This window comes from Nerophis lumbriciformis, linkage group LG27 (genome assembly GCF_033978685.3).
Source record: "Nerophis lumbriciformis linkage group LG27, RoL_Nlum_v2.1, whole genome shotgun sequence".
NCBI classification, from domain to species: Eukaryota; Metazoa; Chordata; class Actinopteri; order Syngnathiformes; family Syngnathidae; genus Nerophis; species Nerophis lumbriciformis.
Genome location: NC_084574.2, coordinates 27,924,896 through 27,942,500, shown reverse-complemented (window position 1 = coordinate 27,942,500; position 17,605 = coordinate 27,924,896). Strand labels below are relative to the sequence as shown.

The 17,605-nt window shown below is 39.7% G+C and overlaps 2 protein-coding genes across 5 annotated transcripts in view; one reads left to right on the top strand and one right to left on the bottom strand.

Moving 5' to 3' along the window:
- Window positions 1-15,094, top strand: part of nde1 (nudE neurodevelopment protein 1) — a 15,689-nt gene extending 595 nt beyond the window's left edge. Inside the window, exons 2-9 of one of the 2 annotated variants that reach the window (XM_061988254.1) lie at window positions 1-7; window positions 173-326; window positions 1,173-1,321; window positions 1,387-1,523; window positions 5,013-5,171; window positions 5,906-5,991; window positions 6,056-6,213; window positions 13,199-15,094. The exon at window positions 1-7 is cut by the window's left edge and continues 110 nt beyond it. In XM_061988254.1, coding sequence (XP_061844238.1) covers window positions 1-7; window positions 173-326; window positions 1,173-1,321; window positions 1,387-1,523; window positions 5,013-5,171; window positions 5,906-5,991; window positions 6,056-6,213; window positions 13,199-13,292 — 944 coding nt within the window. In that variant the 3' untranslated portion in view covers window positions 13,293-15,094. Of the gene's footprint in view, window positions 8-172; window positions 327-1,172; window positions 1,322-1,386; window positions 1,524-5,012; window positions 5,172-5,905; window positions 5,992-6,055; window positions 6,214-12,542; window positions 12,830-13,198 lie in introns of those variants that run through there. The other variant, XM_061988253.2, reaches the window with a different exon arrangement.
- An 814-nt stretch (window positions 15,095-15,908) lies between these two features.
- The window catches only part of myh11a (myosin, heavy chain 11a, smooth muscle), a 44,482-nt gene continuing 42,785 nt past the window's right edge, over window positions 15,909-17,605 (bottom strand). For all 3 annotated transcript variants that reach the window (XM_061988250.2, XM_061988251.2, XM_072916402.1), the window contains one exon: window positions 15,909-17,185. In XM_061988250.2, the coding sequence (XP_061844234.1) occupies window positions 17,056-17,185 (130 nt within the window). In that variant the 3' untranslated portion in view covers window positions 15,909-17,055. The remainder of the gene's footprint in view (window positions 17,186-17,605) is intronic.

Below are 17,605 nucleotides of genomic sequence, written 5' to 3'. Positions count from 1 at the left end.
AGCAGAGGTAATCCAATAAAGCATCCCCTGCAATGGATTACTACAATATGTCAAAAGTGCTGTCATCAGTTGTCATCCTGAATTTATTAGTGATTGTTAATGCATTATTTTCTCACCGATTTACGGTAAAGCATGAGGATGAAGTAGTTTTTTTTTTTTTAACTGTCATTAGGGCAGATGAATCTCAGGAGGAGCTGCAAGAGTTTCAGCAGATGAGTCGAGACTATGAAGCCGAGCTGGAAGCAGAGTTGAAGCAGTGCGAGGCTCGGAACAAGGAACTGCTGTTAAACAACAACCGACTCCGAGTGGAGCTGGAGAACATCAAGGTATGTCTATGAATGTTTTTTAATTCAGGTTATTGTATTGTCATGGCATTCAATCGATTGCAACTGGACCGTCAGGTTTGTCTTTGATACCCAAAGCGCTTTACATTATACATCACATTCACACACACTGATATAGTGCAGTAAAAGAGCAAGGTATCATGTAAAGTTGAATTTTAGTGCAAAAAAGTCGCTGAAAACCATTTACCTGAGAGAATTATATTGTAAAACGGAATATTCCTAATTAAAATAAACACATTAGCATCAGAATCAGAAATACTTTATTAATCCCCAAGGGGAAATAACAATTTTCAGCACAATCCCATTCAAGATCAGACAAACATTACAAGCCTGCTTTAATTTGTATTTGCTATTTACCACAAGGTAACATAACTAATAGCGCTAGGTTTGGTAAAAGTAAGGTAATACCTATTGGCCTCACCTGTTTTTTTAGGTTTATTAGACCTGAGACAGCTATTGGAGAAAATTAGCCATATTATTGTTTTAACCAATGTGTCATATTTTTGTAAGTTTGGCTCTGTTGCCACTGCCATTTTTGTCTCCTTGTGCTTGAAAGCAGCCGACTGCTAATTGTAATCAGTTTTCCATGTGAAAGTATACATTATTGGACATCATGAAAGTAGGATTGTGCTAAAACAGACAAGTAGACATCTAGGATAGACTTATTTTCTCCCACAATGGGGAGATTATGTGGTTGCAGTACAGATTTTATGTACAGTAACAAAAGTAAAATAATGAAAAACAAAAAATATGCAATAAATAATACATATTGTGCAATAATATCAAATCCGTAGTGGAAGCTGAATGTAATCTGTGTGTTGCTTGCAGGAGAAATTTGAGAATCAACACGCTGACACTTTTAAGCACATCTCAACCCTTGAGGAAAATCTAGCAGAGACTACAGCAGTCCGAGATCACCTGCAGAAATACATCAGGGAGCTGGAACAGTCCAATGATGACCTGGAGAGGACCAAAAGGTAAATGAAGCAAAGGCAATACGTTTGCAGTAAATATGCAGGTAATCATCCCAGTTCCTCTCCAGGGCTACGATCATGTCCCTGGAGGACTTTGAGCAGAGGATGAACCATGTCATTGAGAGGAATGCTTTTCTTGAAAGTGAACTGGATGAGAAAGAGAACCTGCTTGAGTCGGTTCAGAGACTCAAAGATGAAGCCAGAGGTAATCATGCACACTGTTATCACACACGTAAACGTATACTTTTGTCCTTAGAAACCAAACCTTTGAAAACTGCAGCCAAAAAGGAGATTTAAAAATAAAAAAACAACTCTGGCTTAAAGTTTGTGTGTGGATGGGTAAAACTAAGCTTTTTGGTTTGTGTCATTAAAAATTGTGTGACATTATTTAATGTTTTTAAAAATATTTTAACAGAACATGACAATTTTTGCTTACGGCTGTTTTATTTTTTGCAGCCGTGCGTGCATCTTATTACATGCTTTAGTGATTTAAAAAACTAATACAAAAAACACTGAGTAGGGATGTTCCTATCAACATTTTTGGCCACCGATCTGATTTTTCTGGGGCTCAGATATGATCCGATTTTGAGTCCCGATCAGATACTTTGACAAAAGATTATAGAACTGAAAATGTTTCATAGCAAGTAACTGAAGTAAACACAATAACACATTTTTATAAAGCTTGTCTTATTAAATGTAGAATGTGATAGTCTTGATAAATCAGGTGATGTATTACATTTGTGGCATTGAATGATTCACACAATTTTTAACAAAATAAAGTGACTAGTGTACAATAACTTTACAAAAGCAACTATTGGCTCCCATTTAAAATAATTTGGGTTTTCACCCACAAAGCCCTCCTGGATCTGGAGATGTACTCCCTGAGTTTGTAAGCAAGAACAAAAACCACCAAAAATGATTTTGTATTAATAAGAAAATTATTGATGTACTATATCATTTATATACTGATACTACACTAGGTATAAGTAGTATCAACAACAGGATCGATCATTCCTACTTTTAATTGAAGCATTAGTGGTTCGCTTCTTGTGTCGTCCGGCTTGGTGTGTGTGTAGAGCATGCTTAGCCATTCCTTTTCCTCTAGTCATCCGCTGATACTTGAAAGTAGGGCTGGGCCAATAATACGATATCAATATATATCACGATAGACACATAACTGATATCAATATAAAATGTGTATGATAAAATATTCAATATACATGTATAGTTTTTGGTTGGACGAAACCAGCAATTATGAAGCAAGATTTGTTTTATGAAGTCACTTGCGCTTTGGGAACTCAGGAAACAGGAAGTGTCACTGAGCAATGGGAAGGACATGCTAACAGCCAATCACGTAACAGTATCAACTACAGAGTGTGACACCTTTCCTGCAGTTCGGCTTCCAGTCGCAGACCGTAGTCGAGGAGCGCAGGGGAGACGTTCTCTCCATGGCCGATGTTTTCATAGGGGGTAACACCCTTCACTTTACCCAACAATCGGTCTGCAAAGCTCCGCTTTTGGGTCGGAACGATGAGGCTGCCGATTCGTGACAATTCTGTCGCTTTATTCTAATTCCAGCAGGACACAACCGGACACAGTCGCCACTACTGCTGCATGCTACCGCTCGCTCACTGACGTCACTCACCCAACACACTGCCATTCTTAAAAGGAGCACATACACACACGCTACTCTCATAATATTAGTGTGGTTGAGCTGTCTTTCTGTCTGTGGATTCTCTGCAAGGAGTGAGAAGAGAAACTGGGATATTTTGATACATCAACTCAATAACATAAACTTGTCTTTCGTTTTGTTGGTTTTAATGCAGGCAGTGCGGCAACATCCTGACACTTCCAATGTGTCGGTTTAAATAGTAGCTTCTTTATACTACACTTTGTAGTGTTCAGTATTTTATTACCATACTTTAGCCGCACTCATCCTACCTGGCTACCAGATATGTAAGTTTGAAATGGTTTGCTGTATTAATTGGCAGGCTTAAATACGTTATAAAAGTATGAATAATTACCAATATCGATCAATATAAAAAACGTACAGTACAGGCCAAAAGTTTGGACACACCTTCTCATTTCAATGCGTTTTCTTTGTTTTCATGACTATTTACCATGTAGATTGTCACTGAAGGCATCAAAACTATGACACCTGTGAAGTTAAAATCCTTTCAGGTGACTACCTCTTAAAGCTCATTGAGAGAATGCCAAGAGTGTGCAAAACCGGAATCAGAGCAAATGGTGGCTATTTTGAAGAAACTAGAATATAAAAAGGTGTTTTCAGTTATTTTACCTTTTTTTGTTAAGTACATAATTCCATATGTGTTCATTCATAGTTTTGATGCCTTCAGTGACAATCTACAATGTAAATAGTCATGAAAATAAAGAAAACGCTTTGATTGAGAAGGTGTGTCCAAACTTTTGGCCTGTACTGTATATTGTGATATAGTTTTTGGCAATTTTGCCCAGCCCTACTTGGAAGAAACAGTTTTTAATCCGCTACGATGGTGAGCAATAATATTTTAGAAGCTTGCAGCTTGCTCTCAAATTGGAGCCGGTGTTCTGGCAAAACACGCACCCCCCTGGAATTCATGCAACTCCTGAATGTGTGTAACAAGGAATATGAAAATGTTATTGTTTCTCTTTAAGCGTGCATCCCTTTTGAAGGAATCTGTCATATGAGTACAAGCTTAAGCCATGTAAACACTAGCACACAGCTGCGGTAAAGATCGTCTGGGTTTGGCAGCTCATCAGCCGGTCAGTTAAAAAAGGCAAATAGTGTTCCCCTATTTGATGTCATTTTCGGGATATGGACATCTCTAATCATAATGTTTCTTAAACTCTGAAAGTGCAGCGATTTTAAAGATAATGTACAGTGCATCTGGAAAGTATTCACAGTGCTTCACCTTTTCCACATTTTATTTTGTTTGTTATGATGTATACCAGGGATCCCCAAACTACGGCCCGGATCCGGCCCCCCAGCATTCAAAATCCGGCCCACGGGAAGTCCCAAGTTAATTTTATTTTTATTTATTTTTTATTTTTTTATATAAATCTTTCCTTTCTAATCCATTTTCTACCGCTTGTTACTCTCGGTGTCTCCTAGCCGCTCAGGCAAATCATATTGTCTAAAAATGAATTTTCCCATCGATAACGTGACAATGTTAAATGTCCAAACGGATTAAAAAGACTATATATATATATATATATATATACACACACACACACACACACACACACACACACACACACAGAGCCTGGCCCCCGGCAACATTTTTTTAACCCAATGCGGCCCACTAGTCAAAAAGTTTGGGGACCCCTGATGTATACCCTCCCTAAACTACTACCTTTTATTGGCATTAACAGACAGTGCCATAGTGACAAGACAAAGTAAAACATGCGACTCAGCAAGCAATCAGTGCCAACTACACTTCTTCTGGAGGGAAAGGACTAAACCCCTTTCATTTCTTATCAGGTTTTATGTTCCCCATCAAATGTGCTTCCTCTTTGCCGTCATTGCTAACCTTTTACACACAAATAAATATACAGCGAGCACTTGTTAGGAGTTAAGCATGTATGATGGAGGTGCCGGACTTTGGTCGTTTTTTTTTTTAATTGAACAACTTCATCGTCACTTAAAAATGTCATATCAGTGTCTTTCCTAATAGAATATAATCTTTGCACGCAGATCTTCGGCAGGAGCTGGCAGTACGTCAGAAAGAAAGGCGGCCATCCAGCAGCCTGGGCAAAGATTCTGATCCTTCCAGTGGTATCACTCCCATGCCTGGTACCCCCTCTAAACCTCTCAGCTCCTTCACCACACCTCCTGCATCCAGCATCCGACGAGGTGAATGCTCAGACTATTACTGCTGTGTGTAAACTACTACATTAATAAATAGGCGTGTACCTATACAACTTTTTCACTTTTGCTGCAATACCGATATTGCAGCCAGGAGTATTGGCCGCTAACCGATACAATATCAGCACAAATCATAGCACATACTTTTATCATTTTGTAGTGTGGAATGTTAGAAAAGGCCTGATCAAGTAAAATTACAAAATATTTACTTTGTTTTAAGTTAAAGTAGGATAGTATTTTGTGTTTTGACAACACCTAGTGGTCAGAATAATTAATTAAATTAAGCTCATGACGTAGTAAGTAGAATGGTGCAAACACGCTTGTTAGTGGGTACTTTCTGATACTGTTTTGTCTTGGATAATATGCAACTACTTGATATTTATATTGACAAATGTTTTACACTGCAATATTGTTTGATTAGGAACACTTTTTACGTGTGTCTAGCTTGTGTGATATAGTCTGCTTAGCTGTTAGTAGCCTATAACCTACCACGTGTACCTTTTTGTAAATGACCTTACTAAAATATAAGAAAAGACCAACATTGTGTGTTAATTGAAGGACATTTCGATGTTAACTGACTGCAGGCCTGCGTCGAGTGGAGCTTAAATCGGATACTTTAGATGCATGCCGATTTATTATTATTTTTTTATGATATCGGACTGATATCCGATAGCAATGTCGGATCGGGACACCGCTATTAATAATCATATATTTTGTGTCAGGTGACGGTCTAACAGGGACTCCTCTCACAACATCTGCCAGGATATCTGCACTCAACATAGTTGGGGAACTGCTGAGAAAAGTTGGGGTAAGAGTTTTAAGAGTAATATTTTTTTTTATGTAAGCTAATTCTGGCTTTTATGTCGTGGCAGAATCTGGAGTCCAAGCTGGCCTCGTGTCGAGACTTTGTGTATGACACGTCGGTTATCAGGCCTACACTGCCCGCCGCCCTTGGGAGCCCATGTGGTCTAGAAGGAGGGGCTGTAGTACAAGCTAGCAGCATGAGTCCTCCCCCTCCTCAGTACGACAGGTGAGGAAGATCATAGACGGTACTTGCACTTCACAACACCTTGCCTTTGTCGTACACAACATAATAATAGCAAGACAAACTTTCACATCAGAATCTAGTAGTCCTTATTACTTAAAGTGGAACTGCACTTTTTTGTGGGAATTTTGCCTATCAATTACAATCTTTATAAAAGACATGATGACAAATGGATTTTTTTTAATGCATTCTAACTTGTAAATAAACGTAAATAAAAGTCTGCTTACAGCAGAGACAATTGAAGGTCCTCTATTTCGCCCATAAAATCAAATAAATAACCATTCAAAAACCACCAACAATACTCAGTTTACATTCCGTGACTTGAATATTAACCAAGTATTACTGATACTGTTATTATAAGCGCTGACGCAGACAATCTATTTATAGCGGCGGCTTAATCAATTCCGTGTGTTCCTATGTTTACATCATTGAGTGGTCTGCTGCTTTCTTGCTCCCTGCAAGTTTATTGTAGATCATAAATCATGCATCTCACCTGGACAGAAGAAGTCTGAGTAAGTATTCCAACAAGTTGGTACACTTTGACAGCCATTTAGGACCCGAAAATGGCGAGAAGGACACAAAAAGACGTATTTTGTTAATAATAAAATATTTTTTTATTATTACGGATATTTTTCGGACTATAAGTCGCTCCGGAGTATACGTCGCACCGGCCGAAAATGCACAATAACGAAGGAAAAAAACATATACGTCGCACTGAAGTATGTGGCATTTTTGGGGGAAATTTATTTGATAAAATCCAACACCAAGAATAGACATTTGAAAGGCAATTTAAAATAAATAAAGAATAGTGAACAACAGGCTGAAAAAGTGTACGTTATATGACACATAAATAACCAACTGAGAACGTGCCTGATGTGTTAACGCAACACATCATGGCAAGAGTCATTCAAATAACTTTGACACATAGAACATGCTATACGTTTACCAAACAATCTGTCACTCCCGATGGCTAAATCCCATGAAATCTTCCTTCCCGGTGTCACCTCTGGTATGTCCTTTCTTTCTGCTGCTCGATTGTTGTTCTCTGCTGCATATTTCACTACGTCCAGCTTGTAATCTGCAGTATATGATTTCCTTTTCGGTGCCATTTTTGTTCAGTCCTTCTCAGTTTTTATAAGTTACCGCCAATGTTGAAATGATCCATTTTCCTAGGTACGGACGTAGTAGCATGTAGCATCTTTTTTTTCACAATACACCGCCATCATGACCCACAATGCACTTGTGCCATGACCCGCCCCCGCATACTTTCTATTGGTTGACGTGTGTGTGACGACCGCTGATGTATGTGTGACTTGTGCCACAACCCGCCCCCACATAATTTCTATTGGATGACGTGTGTGTGATGATTGCTGACATTTGCTTCGTCTCTTCAGTGAATTAGATAAATAATATTATTTGATATTTTACGGTAATGTGTTAATAATTTCACACATAAATCGCTCCGGAGTATATGTCGCACCCCCGGCCAAACTATGAAAAAAACTGCGATTTATAATCCGAAAAATACGGTAAACATTTACTAGTGAGCTGATAATAATTGTGCTGTTCAGTTGTTATTAGGGATGTTTTGATCAAGGTTTTATGCTGCCGATTCCGATCCTCTATGAGTGAGATCGGGCGGTATAGCTCGGTTGATAGAGTGGCCGTGCCAGCAACTTGAGGGTTCCAGGTTCGATTCCCGCTCCTGCCGTCCTAGTCACTGGCGTTGTGTTCTTGGGCAAGACACTTTACCCACCTGCTCCCAGTGCCACCCACACTGGTTTAAAAATGTAACTTAGATATTGGGTTTCACAATGTAAAGTGCTTTGAGTCACTAGAGAAAAGCGCTGTATAAATATAATTCACTTCAATTTCATTATCAATCAAATGTATTATCTGTTGATTTTTCCATTTATTTATGGTTAATTATTTTAACAATATCTGTTCAAAATTTACTCTAGTTCCATATTTTTCTTATATACATACAATTGTTTGATCGGAACAAAGTCAATAGTACACAGATGAGCTACTCCTCTACTACGAGCAAAACCATCTACACGCAAACCCTGCGAAGACCCAAGTCTGCTCGTTCCATCTCAGGAACCGGGATGCGAACCGACCTCTTAACATCAAATGGTCTGGAACACCACTTGAGAATTGTACCAACCCTGTCTACCTTGGCGTAACCCTGGACCGCACCCTCTCCTTCAAGGAACACATCAAAAACACCAAACTGAAAGTCAGCTCTCGAACAACATCTTCCGGAAACTGACAAATTCCAAATAGGGAGCCACAGCACACACACTAAGATGTACTGCTTTGGCCCTGTGCTATTCCTCGGCGGAGTATGCATGTCCTGTCTGGGAGAGATCAACCCATGCCAAGAAACTCGACCCAGCACTGAACAACACGTGCCGCTTGATCACTGGTTGCTTGAAGCCTACCAACCTGAACAACCTACATCTCCTCGCTGGTATCGCCCCTGCAGACGTGAGACGGGAAGTTGCCAGCCGAGTAGAGTTCACAAAAGCTACCAGTGATGAACGCCACCTCCTCTATGGACGTGAACCCTCAGCCCAATGTCTGAAGTCAAGGAGAAGCTTCCTCAGCAATGTCCAGCCCATAACAACATCTCGAGAAGAAACCAGACTCCAGCTATGGACACAAAAATTAGAGAAAGACCCCCCTCCTATTGACATGGGAATCCCCCCTTCTGAAGACCTGCCCCCCGGGTCAGAAACACCATAGGTCCAGTGGAAGACACTAAACCGCCTGAGAACAGGAACAGGGCGATCAAAAGCTGCTATGGCCAGATGGGGCTACAAAACCGGCCCAACCACCTGCGAATGCGGAGAAGAGGACCACACGATGCAGCACTGCCTTGTCTGTCCTCTGCTAACCAACCAGTGCAGCTTAAAAGATCTCGCAGAGTTCAATGACAATGCAAAAGACTGTGTAAAGAAATGGGAAACTGTCATATAACCACATGCTTCAAAGACACGAAAAGAAGAAGAATAGTACACAATAACTTAAGTTATTTGAGTCTGCAACCGGACGTGGTATCACGTCCAACAAAGGATTGCAATATGGCACCTTTTCATTTTTATGTGTATCAACAGCCAGATGTACTCACGCGGGGTTGCAGGAAATAGAGGGACTTTCAGTCATATAATCAATTTTATTGATTAAATGTTACACTCCTCCAGCTAGGTGGCAGCAGTGGGTAAAGTGAACACGAGGGTGGTCAGACGACAGAACACGTAGCAAATAGGTGGATGAGGATTATTTAAAACTGGGGTTCTTAACCTTTTTGACTTAAGGGCCCAACTTTTCCACTACACTCAAATATTAGCATTGTATTAGAAATCTTACCCTAGATTTTCAATTATTTTGAACCTACTTAAATCCAAACCGGGTTAACCTTGTACAATAGTATAAAAGCATGTGTTACTCAGAGTTTTATCAAAGCTTAGGTCAGGCTGATTTGAAAAATAAATACTAATAAAATATAGTGCAAGAAAGGACTCATGAAAACAGACGACAGATACATTGACATTTCCTGCTGACCCCACTATGGACTGGACTCTTACTATTATGTTGGATCCACTATGAACTGGACTCTCACAATATTATGTCAGACCCACTCGACATCCATTGCATTCGGTCTCCCCTAGAGGGGCGGGGGGTTACCCACATATGCGGTCCTCTCCAAGGTTTCTCATAGTCATTCACATCGACGTCCCACTGGGGTGAGGTTTTCCTTGCCCTTATGTGGGCTCTGTACCGAGGATGTCGTTGTGGCTTGTGCAGCCCTTTGAGACTCTTGGGATTTAGGGCTATATAAATAAACATTGATTGATTGATTGATTCACAATTATACAGTGCTTAAATAAACACATTCAAACTAAATTAATAATAAATATGTTAAACTAAACTGTTAAATAAAATTTAAGTGCAAATTTAAATACAACTTCACCACTTTAGTCACGATTTTTGCGCTCAAAAAAACTTCTATGACTTTTAGGGCTGCAGCTAACGATTATTTTTCTAACGATTAATCTATAGATTATTTTTTCGATTAATCGGTTAATCTATAGATTATTTTTTCGATTAATCTATAGATTATTTTTCCTTTTACCGATTATTTTTTTTATTTAAAATGAAGAGGAAAAAATAAATGTAGGCCAGTTTTTTCAAAAGGCATAGCTTTTATTTACAAAAAAAAAAGTATGGCCACTCAGTCAACATTGACAACAACATGACAAAATATTCTGTAACAATGTAAACATTTAAAACTTTTAACATTTAACAAAATTAAAAGTAGCTTATTTGCTTTTTAATGTGCAAATATAAAAGTAAACATCCAGTGCAAATCTTAATATTCTGGAATAGTATAAGCATTTAAAAAGTAAAAGTATTGCTTATTTTGCTTTAAAATGTGCAAAAATAAAGATAAACATCCAATACAAAAAAGTGCAAAACGGAAAAATTCTGTAACAAGTGTAAACATTTCAACAAAAGTAAAAGTATTGCTTATTTGCTAAAATGTGCAAAAATAAAGCTAAACATCCAATACAAAAAAGTGTACAGTGTAAACATTTCAACAAAAGTAAAAGTATTGCTTATTTTGCTTAATAACACAACAATGATAGTATGATTAAAGTGAAAGTTAATTGTTGGTTTGTACATAGTATATGTAACTGTTAATGTTGTAAAAGGTATTTGCACAACTAATTAACGTTAGCGTTTGTGACACGTCTTGTGCCGTGGGGTTCTTTCAGGACCGACAGACTGAACGCCAGACGGCTTTGCCAGGTTTACAATCTTTTAATTTTACACAAAGTCTTTTCTCTTCCAACTCTTTTCTCTTTCTTTCCTCGCTTTTCAGCTCCTCTTCATCGCTCGCTCGTCGTCCCCTGTCTCTTGCGGCGTCGCTCCCGGCGCGCCCCGCCTCGCCGCTCGCTCGCCGCCGCCGCCTCTCCACAGCGTTAAAGAGGAGCGCGTCTTTGTAAACACTGAACAGGCACGCCAAACGCGCCTCTCAGAGCGAAACGGTGCTTTAGTTTATGAATTTACAACGCAGATACAAATGACACATTCATGTTTTTGTGTAATAATGACAACGTATACGCACGCGGACGATTGACTTGTTGATGGTGATGGCAAGAACGCTGTCGGGGGTTTTCTTTTCAAATGTTCGTTCATAGACGTTGTGCTGCTATGATAGGCCATTTCCGCTCGACACAGTGTGCATACAACAACATTAGGCCGTTTATTGAAATACTCCGACACTTTTGGCGTGCTTTTTTCCCCTCGCTCGCATCGTCTGCTTTGCGCTCCGCCATGACAGTAGTGTGACGTAAATATGCGACGCGCCGACGCACAAAAACGGCGTCGACGTATTTACGTAACCGATGACGTCGACTACGTCGACGCGTCGTTTCAGCCTTAATGACTTTAGCTCCGGACTTCCTGTGTTTTTTTGATATTGTCATTATTGCCCAAGTGGAACATGTTGAAAAAGGAAATTGGAAATTGTGATGTATCATGTTGTATGCATGCATGTTCGAAATGCGGCTGAGAAAGACAGATTTTTGGCAGCCATCGAGGTGGCGTTTGTGGCCCAACAATGGGCTGGTCTTATGGTTAAGAAAAAGTGAGTTGGAGCAGGGTTCAACAACACAAGCTGTTGGAATTTTCCGGTCGATCCTGAAAAATGTGCCCTTCCAGACATTGACCAGCAGGCCTGGCAACAGGCACACAATTCTGACCCCTGAACACAATTCTGACCTCTGAACACACCTCGCCACTCTCCCGGCATGCAGACTGTTGTTAGGCCTCAACACAACCCGGACCAAGAGCAACAAAAGCAAGAGAGTTTTTGCACACTGCAGAAACGAACAAAAACCCCAGCAAAAATGGAAAAAAACGTAGCAAAAGGCAACACGAGGAAACAAGTTCAGTCTCCTAGTGGAGCAAAATGGAAGAACTTGCAGTAGAACTGGGCTTTTCTTTGCACTCTGCATCACATGTATCTCCATATTTCTTTTTATACAAACACAGTATTTTTACAGGTTGTAAACGCTACGTGACACCCTTTTTTAATGTTTGATGTAGTTGACATTTTCATGAGTAAAGGGAGCGTTGAAAATAAAATGATTTTAAAGTGTTTCCCACAGAACCACAATCTATTTGTGGCAGTGGTGTGTATGAGCAATGGCAAACACATAGCTGAAAATCTAATTATTTTTGGTGGGCCACCATGAATAAATAGTGTATGATAAAGAAAATGTTTAATGGTTTCTTTGTTTCAGACATGCATTTTCTGGGCTTTCAAACAAATCTAACCCTAAAGGATGCCTCGGGATGGAATTGTCAAGGCGCTGCGTGTATCACTTACTTGTTGTGGTTTTGCTTGAAGATGTCCAGGTTGTAGTGGGCGAGGGTTTGAATGAGCAACTCATGAAAGCTGTGTTGCCAGTGTATGCTATGTCAAAATAAACAAAAACTCAAAGCCGATGCACGCATCAAACTGTCCACTCAAACCCAAATCAATAAAACGAAAACGACGTCACTTAAACGCTTTATAATTTATTTTCATTTCAAAACCAAGGTTCAGTACCAAGCGGTTGAACACAGTTTCTGCTGGCGTCTCTTGTGCGCACTTGTGTCAGATTGATGATCAAGGCGATAGCCTGCGTTGATTGCGTCACCGCTCAAAACCAGCAGAAGTGCGACATTTGTAGTTTCTCTTCAGATGGCTCCAACAGTGCTTAACTAACGCTCCGAAAAGAAGTAGGAAGAAGCTGAGCTTTGATGATATTACAAATAATGTGAACCCCTGACTTAAACAAGTTGAAAAACTTATTCGAGTGTTACCATTTAGTGGTCAATTGTACGGAATATGTACTGTACTGTGCAATCTACTAATAAAAGTTTCAGTCAATCAATTCCCATGCCTGTCTTGCAGTTTAGTGAAGCGGTTGGAATTTGGACCGGCGCCCCCACGAGGTATCTCCCAGGGGCCTCAGTCGCCACAGGGAGGAGTCAAGATGCTGCTCTGAGGAACATTTGCCTCACGCCCCACCCTGCGTGCACCTCTTGGGAGCGCAGTGGTCACATGATGCACAAACACTTCCTTTGCTCCATACAACACTTGACTGGCGGAATCCTGCTGCCTCAGACTCACTCTTATCACAGCGCTTTGCAAAATGAGGTATGCTTTTTTTTTTTTTTTTTAAATCCCTCATGCAGTCTTGCCAAAGTGTACTGGAGCAGGAGCAAAAGTCCAAAGCAGCAAGCATGTTAGTCCCTGGAATGGAATAGTGACTCATTTAGGGACTTTTAGGTCAGTGTTTTAAAAAAAAAACTTTTTACATAACATGACTCATTCTGTTGTATGAATGGCAGCAAGATCAACTTAAGTCACTGCTGCCATCTAGTGGAGGAACTTTTTTTTTGTTCTGCTTCCTCACTGGTATAGCTCGATAAACATTTGTAGGGCTGGTAAGGTATTTTTGAACTGTGCTGAAAAAATGCAAGTTTTTACATATTTGATGTGGTTGATTGTGAAAAATGGTTGGTTGGTTTTAACCCTCAGCTGCCTTCACTTTGTTCTTTTTCAGCTCTTTTAGTTGACTGTTGAATTTGGGATTATTCCACTCACTTTACTGATACTGGATGTCATAGTTGGGATTAGAGATAACATTGTGGATCAGGTTAAAAAGACGCACCGTGTGTTTTTCAGCACATCGGGAAAGTATTCACAGCGCTTCACTTTCTCCACATTTTGTTGTTACAGCCTTATTTTGAAATGTAATACATTTTTGTCCTCAAAATTCTACACACCCATAATGACAAAGTGAAAAAGTTTTGTTAGAGCTTTTTGCAAATGTAATTCAAAAAACAAAACATATACAGCACAGGCCAAAAGTTTGGACACGCCTTCTCATTCCAATGCGTTTTCTTTATTTTTATGACTAGTTACATTGTAGATTGTCACTGAAGGCATCAAAACTATGACACCTGTGAAGTGAAATGTTAGAGCTTTTTGCAAATTTAATTCAAAAAACAAAACATATACAGCACAGGCCAAACGTTTGGACACACCTTCTTGTTTCAATGAGTTTTTATGACTATTTACATTGTAGATTGTCACTGAAGGCATCAACACTGACACCTGTGAAGTGAAAACTACCTCTTGAAGCTCATCGAGAGAACGCCAAGAGTGCGCAAAAAAGTCATCAGAGCAAAGGGTGGCTATTTTGAAGAAACTGGAATATAAAACATGTTTTCAGTTATTTCACCTTTTTTTGTTAAGTACATAACTCCACATGTGTTCATTCATAGTTTTGATGCCTTCATCTACAATGTAAATAGTCATGAAAATGCATTGAATGAGAAGGTGTGTCCAAACTTTTGGCCTGTACTGTATATAAGTATTCACAGCCTTTGAAGCTCAAAATTGACGTATTTATTTTATGGGCAGTGTACGCAATGCGGTATGTACAAGTAATCAATTGGTGCACCAAATTAAGCTAATTTCCACCTGTCTTTACAACAGGGTTCTGTTCTTTTTTGTTGTTGTTGCCTTCTTTGTTACTTAAACGTTGTGGAGTTTTGAGGACAAAAATGTATGTATTCCATTTTGGAATAAGGCTGTAACAAAAATAAAACGCTGTATATATTTTCCAGATGCGCTGTATTTTTGTTGTTGTAACATTGCTGTTTTTCACCTTTTTTAAGAGGTTGTTATGGCTGGGCAGTAAAAATCCACAGCAAATACCATCCATGCTGCTGTGTCCTCTTGGCTGTGTTTCTCCCCGACTGACCGCCATTCAAGCATTAAAAGGAGATAAGCACTTTGTTTTTTTCGTATTGGATCTTTTATTTTTTGTGCAAGTGTTTCAACAATTAGTAGAAAGAAAGTGTGCAATGTAAACATCTGTTGGTTAAATACAAATACTGAAGGGGAGACAAGGACGATGGCTGCAGGTACACACTTTAGTCAATAATTGTACATAGAGTAACTCTAAGCTAGTCTTATATGTACTGCATTGGTGAAAGTATGACCATACAACAATTGAGGATACAAAAAGCAGACTGGGTTAGAATAAATCTACATTTCCATTGCAACACTGCTCTTAAAGATGTAACAGCAGTCACAGGCAAGGAGACAACAGTAGCAAGTCAACTTTGGCTCTGTAATTAGCGACACCTGTTGTGGACACAATGTTGCATTGTCGCTCATTCGATGCCACACAAAAACAGTGTAAATCACACAGCAGTGGAGCTCATGTTTATAGTCCCTCCGAATGTTTTGCGTCAAGAAAAAGTGCTATGGCGAAACAAACACTTGACATTGCAGCAAATATGCGCACACCGCCTGGATCTGTTGTCTTCTGGGAATCAAATATTTCTCACTTAAAAATGAGCGGTGATACAAACTCATTGGAAACAGTCGTGTAGCTAATGTGCAAAATATGTCACGGACGCTAAGTGTGGCTGTGCGGGAAGTACGTTGCATAAACCTCAATTCACGACGTCTTAAGAGCAGTGATGGACAGTGCGTTGGCTTTTGGCTCATTGACTAACGCTGCTCAAATAACAAATCAATCAGTGATTCTCAAACTGTGGTAGTGGTACGCCAAAGTTACTGTTCAAACTGCATGTAATGTTAGTGTCCCAAAATACTTGTTAAATAAATACTTAGGCCTACTATGCTACCAAATTTTAATGTTGGCCATTATTATGGTACTTGGAAAGCTTTTTTTTCTAAAAAAAAAAATAGTTTGAGAACCACTGATCTAAATTGATGCAGAAATGAGTAGTTGGGGTCCGGCCTGTGCAAGATGGTTCCAAATGATCATGTGGTCTAATCAGACATGTTCTAAAGCTGTGGTAAGCAACTTTAGAGATCATGATTGGCTTTTAAAGCAGAATAACGCATCACGCCATTCAAGGAGTAAATTAAATAACAGGGCTAGATTAATTTATTTTCCCTACCAAGTTTGCTCGATTCTTCACACTTACGGACAATTTGGAGTCTCCAATGACGCTGGCATGCTTTTGACCAGGAGGAAAGAAGCACCAGGTACATGTCTTTCATTCCACTGACTGTTTTTATGTGATTGTGAATGCAGTATGCTCCTATACATTTGATGCTTTAGTCTATATTAGATGTTTCTTTTTGCAAGACTTCGAGCCGACCAAGTCTGCAACTGGACGTTGCATCAAAGGATTGCAATATGACGCTGTTTAATTTTCATGTGCATGTATTAATAGTCGGTCGGTGACTAAAAAACTACTGAATTTAGTACCCACCCATTAAGAATCCATGTATATTTAGGAGTCCACTAGTTGAGAATGTAACTACAGTATATTTAAATATGCTATCATACTAAAAAAAAGTGATCATGCCAAATTGGACTTTCTTTACTTTCCTGACCAGCTGCTGCAGTGTTACAATCTGGGCTTGTTTTGGTTCTCCGGGTCAAACTTGACTAACATTTTGTGCCCCAAATTTAGTAATCTGACGAGTGAATGAACAAGTTCTGCGTGAGTAGATTTTGACACTTTGGTTCACTGCTTTCACACATGCATTGACCACTTGTAGCTCTTGGCAACCTTTGGGTTTGCACAAATGTGCTGACAATGCATGAGTTTGGCATCATTTGATGCAATGTGAATGGCAAAACAGTGTGTGACTGTTCTTTGGCCAGGCAGTGTATTATTTTCATGTGACACGGAACTCGGGAGGTGAGGGGGGGAAAAAGCAAACCAGGAGATTCTGATATCTGGTTAGTTGATTGGATTTCATCGTGTCGCTCATTCTGCGGACTTGGTTCCATTGAAATCACTTTGGGAGTCCGCCTCTTCCTCGGAAGCGTCCTCAACCGCCCTTCGGCCTCCCCCAATGCGGCGAGGCGTGCTGCCAAAAGAGGGCTCGTTTCCACGCCTAAAAAGACAAAATAGTGAATGGAAATTAACACAACTGGATCACTTAAATTGTTGATTTGGGGCCTAAAGGTTTAATAGAGTGTATCAAAACACGTGCAAACTTGATAGCATATGCACAAGTTGTGGTTTATTTGGAACATGAAACATCACATATTTCCAATTTTCTCATTACATGTCCAAAAAGAAGTCAGAAGAAGCAGAGCTTATTTAATTCTACCCCTTTTACACTTCGAACACATTGTTCACTTCCTGTTTTCAATTTGTACCAGAGTTTAAATCAATAAAAATACAACAGTCCTCGTGAAAGGACTATTCTCCCCTCTCCCTCAGGCAGGAGACTACGGCCCATCCAGACCCACACCTCCCGCCACCTGAACAGTTTTTTCCCCTCGGCCATCAGGCACATGAACAACAACAA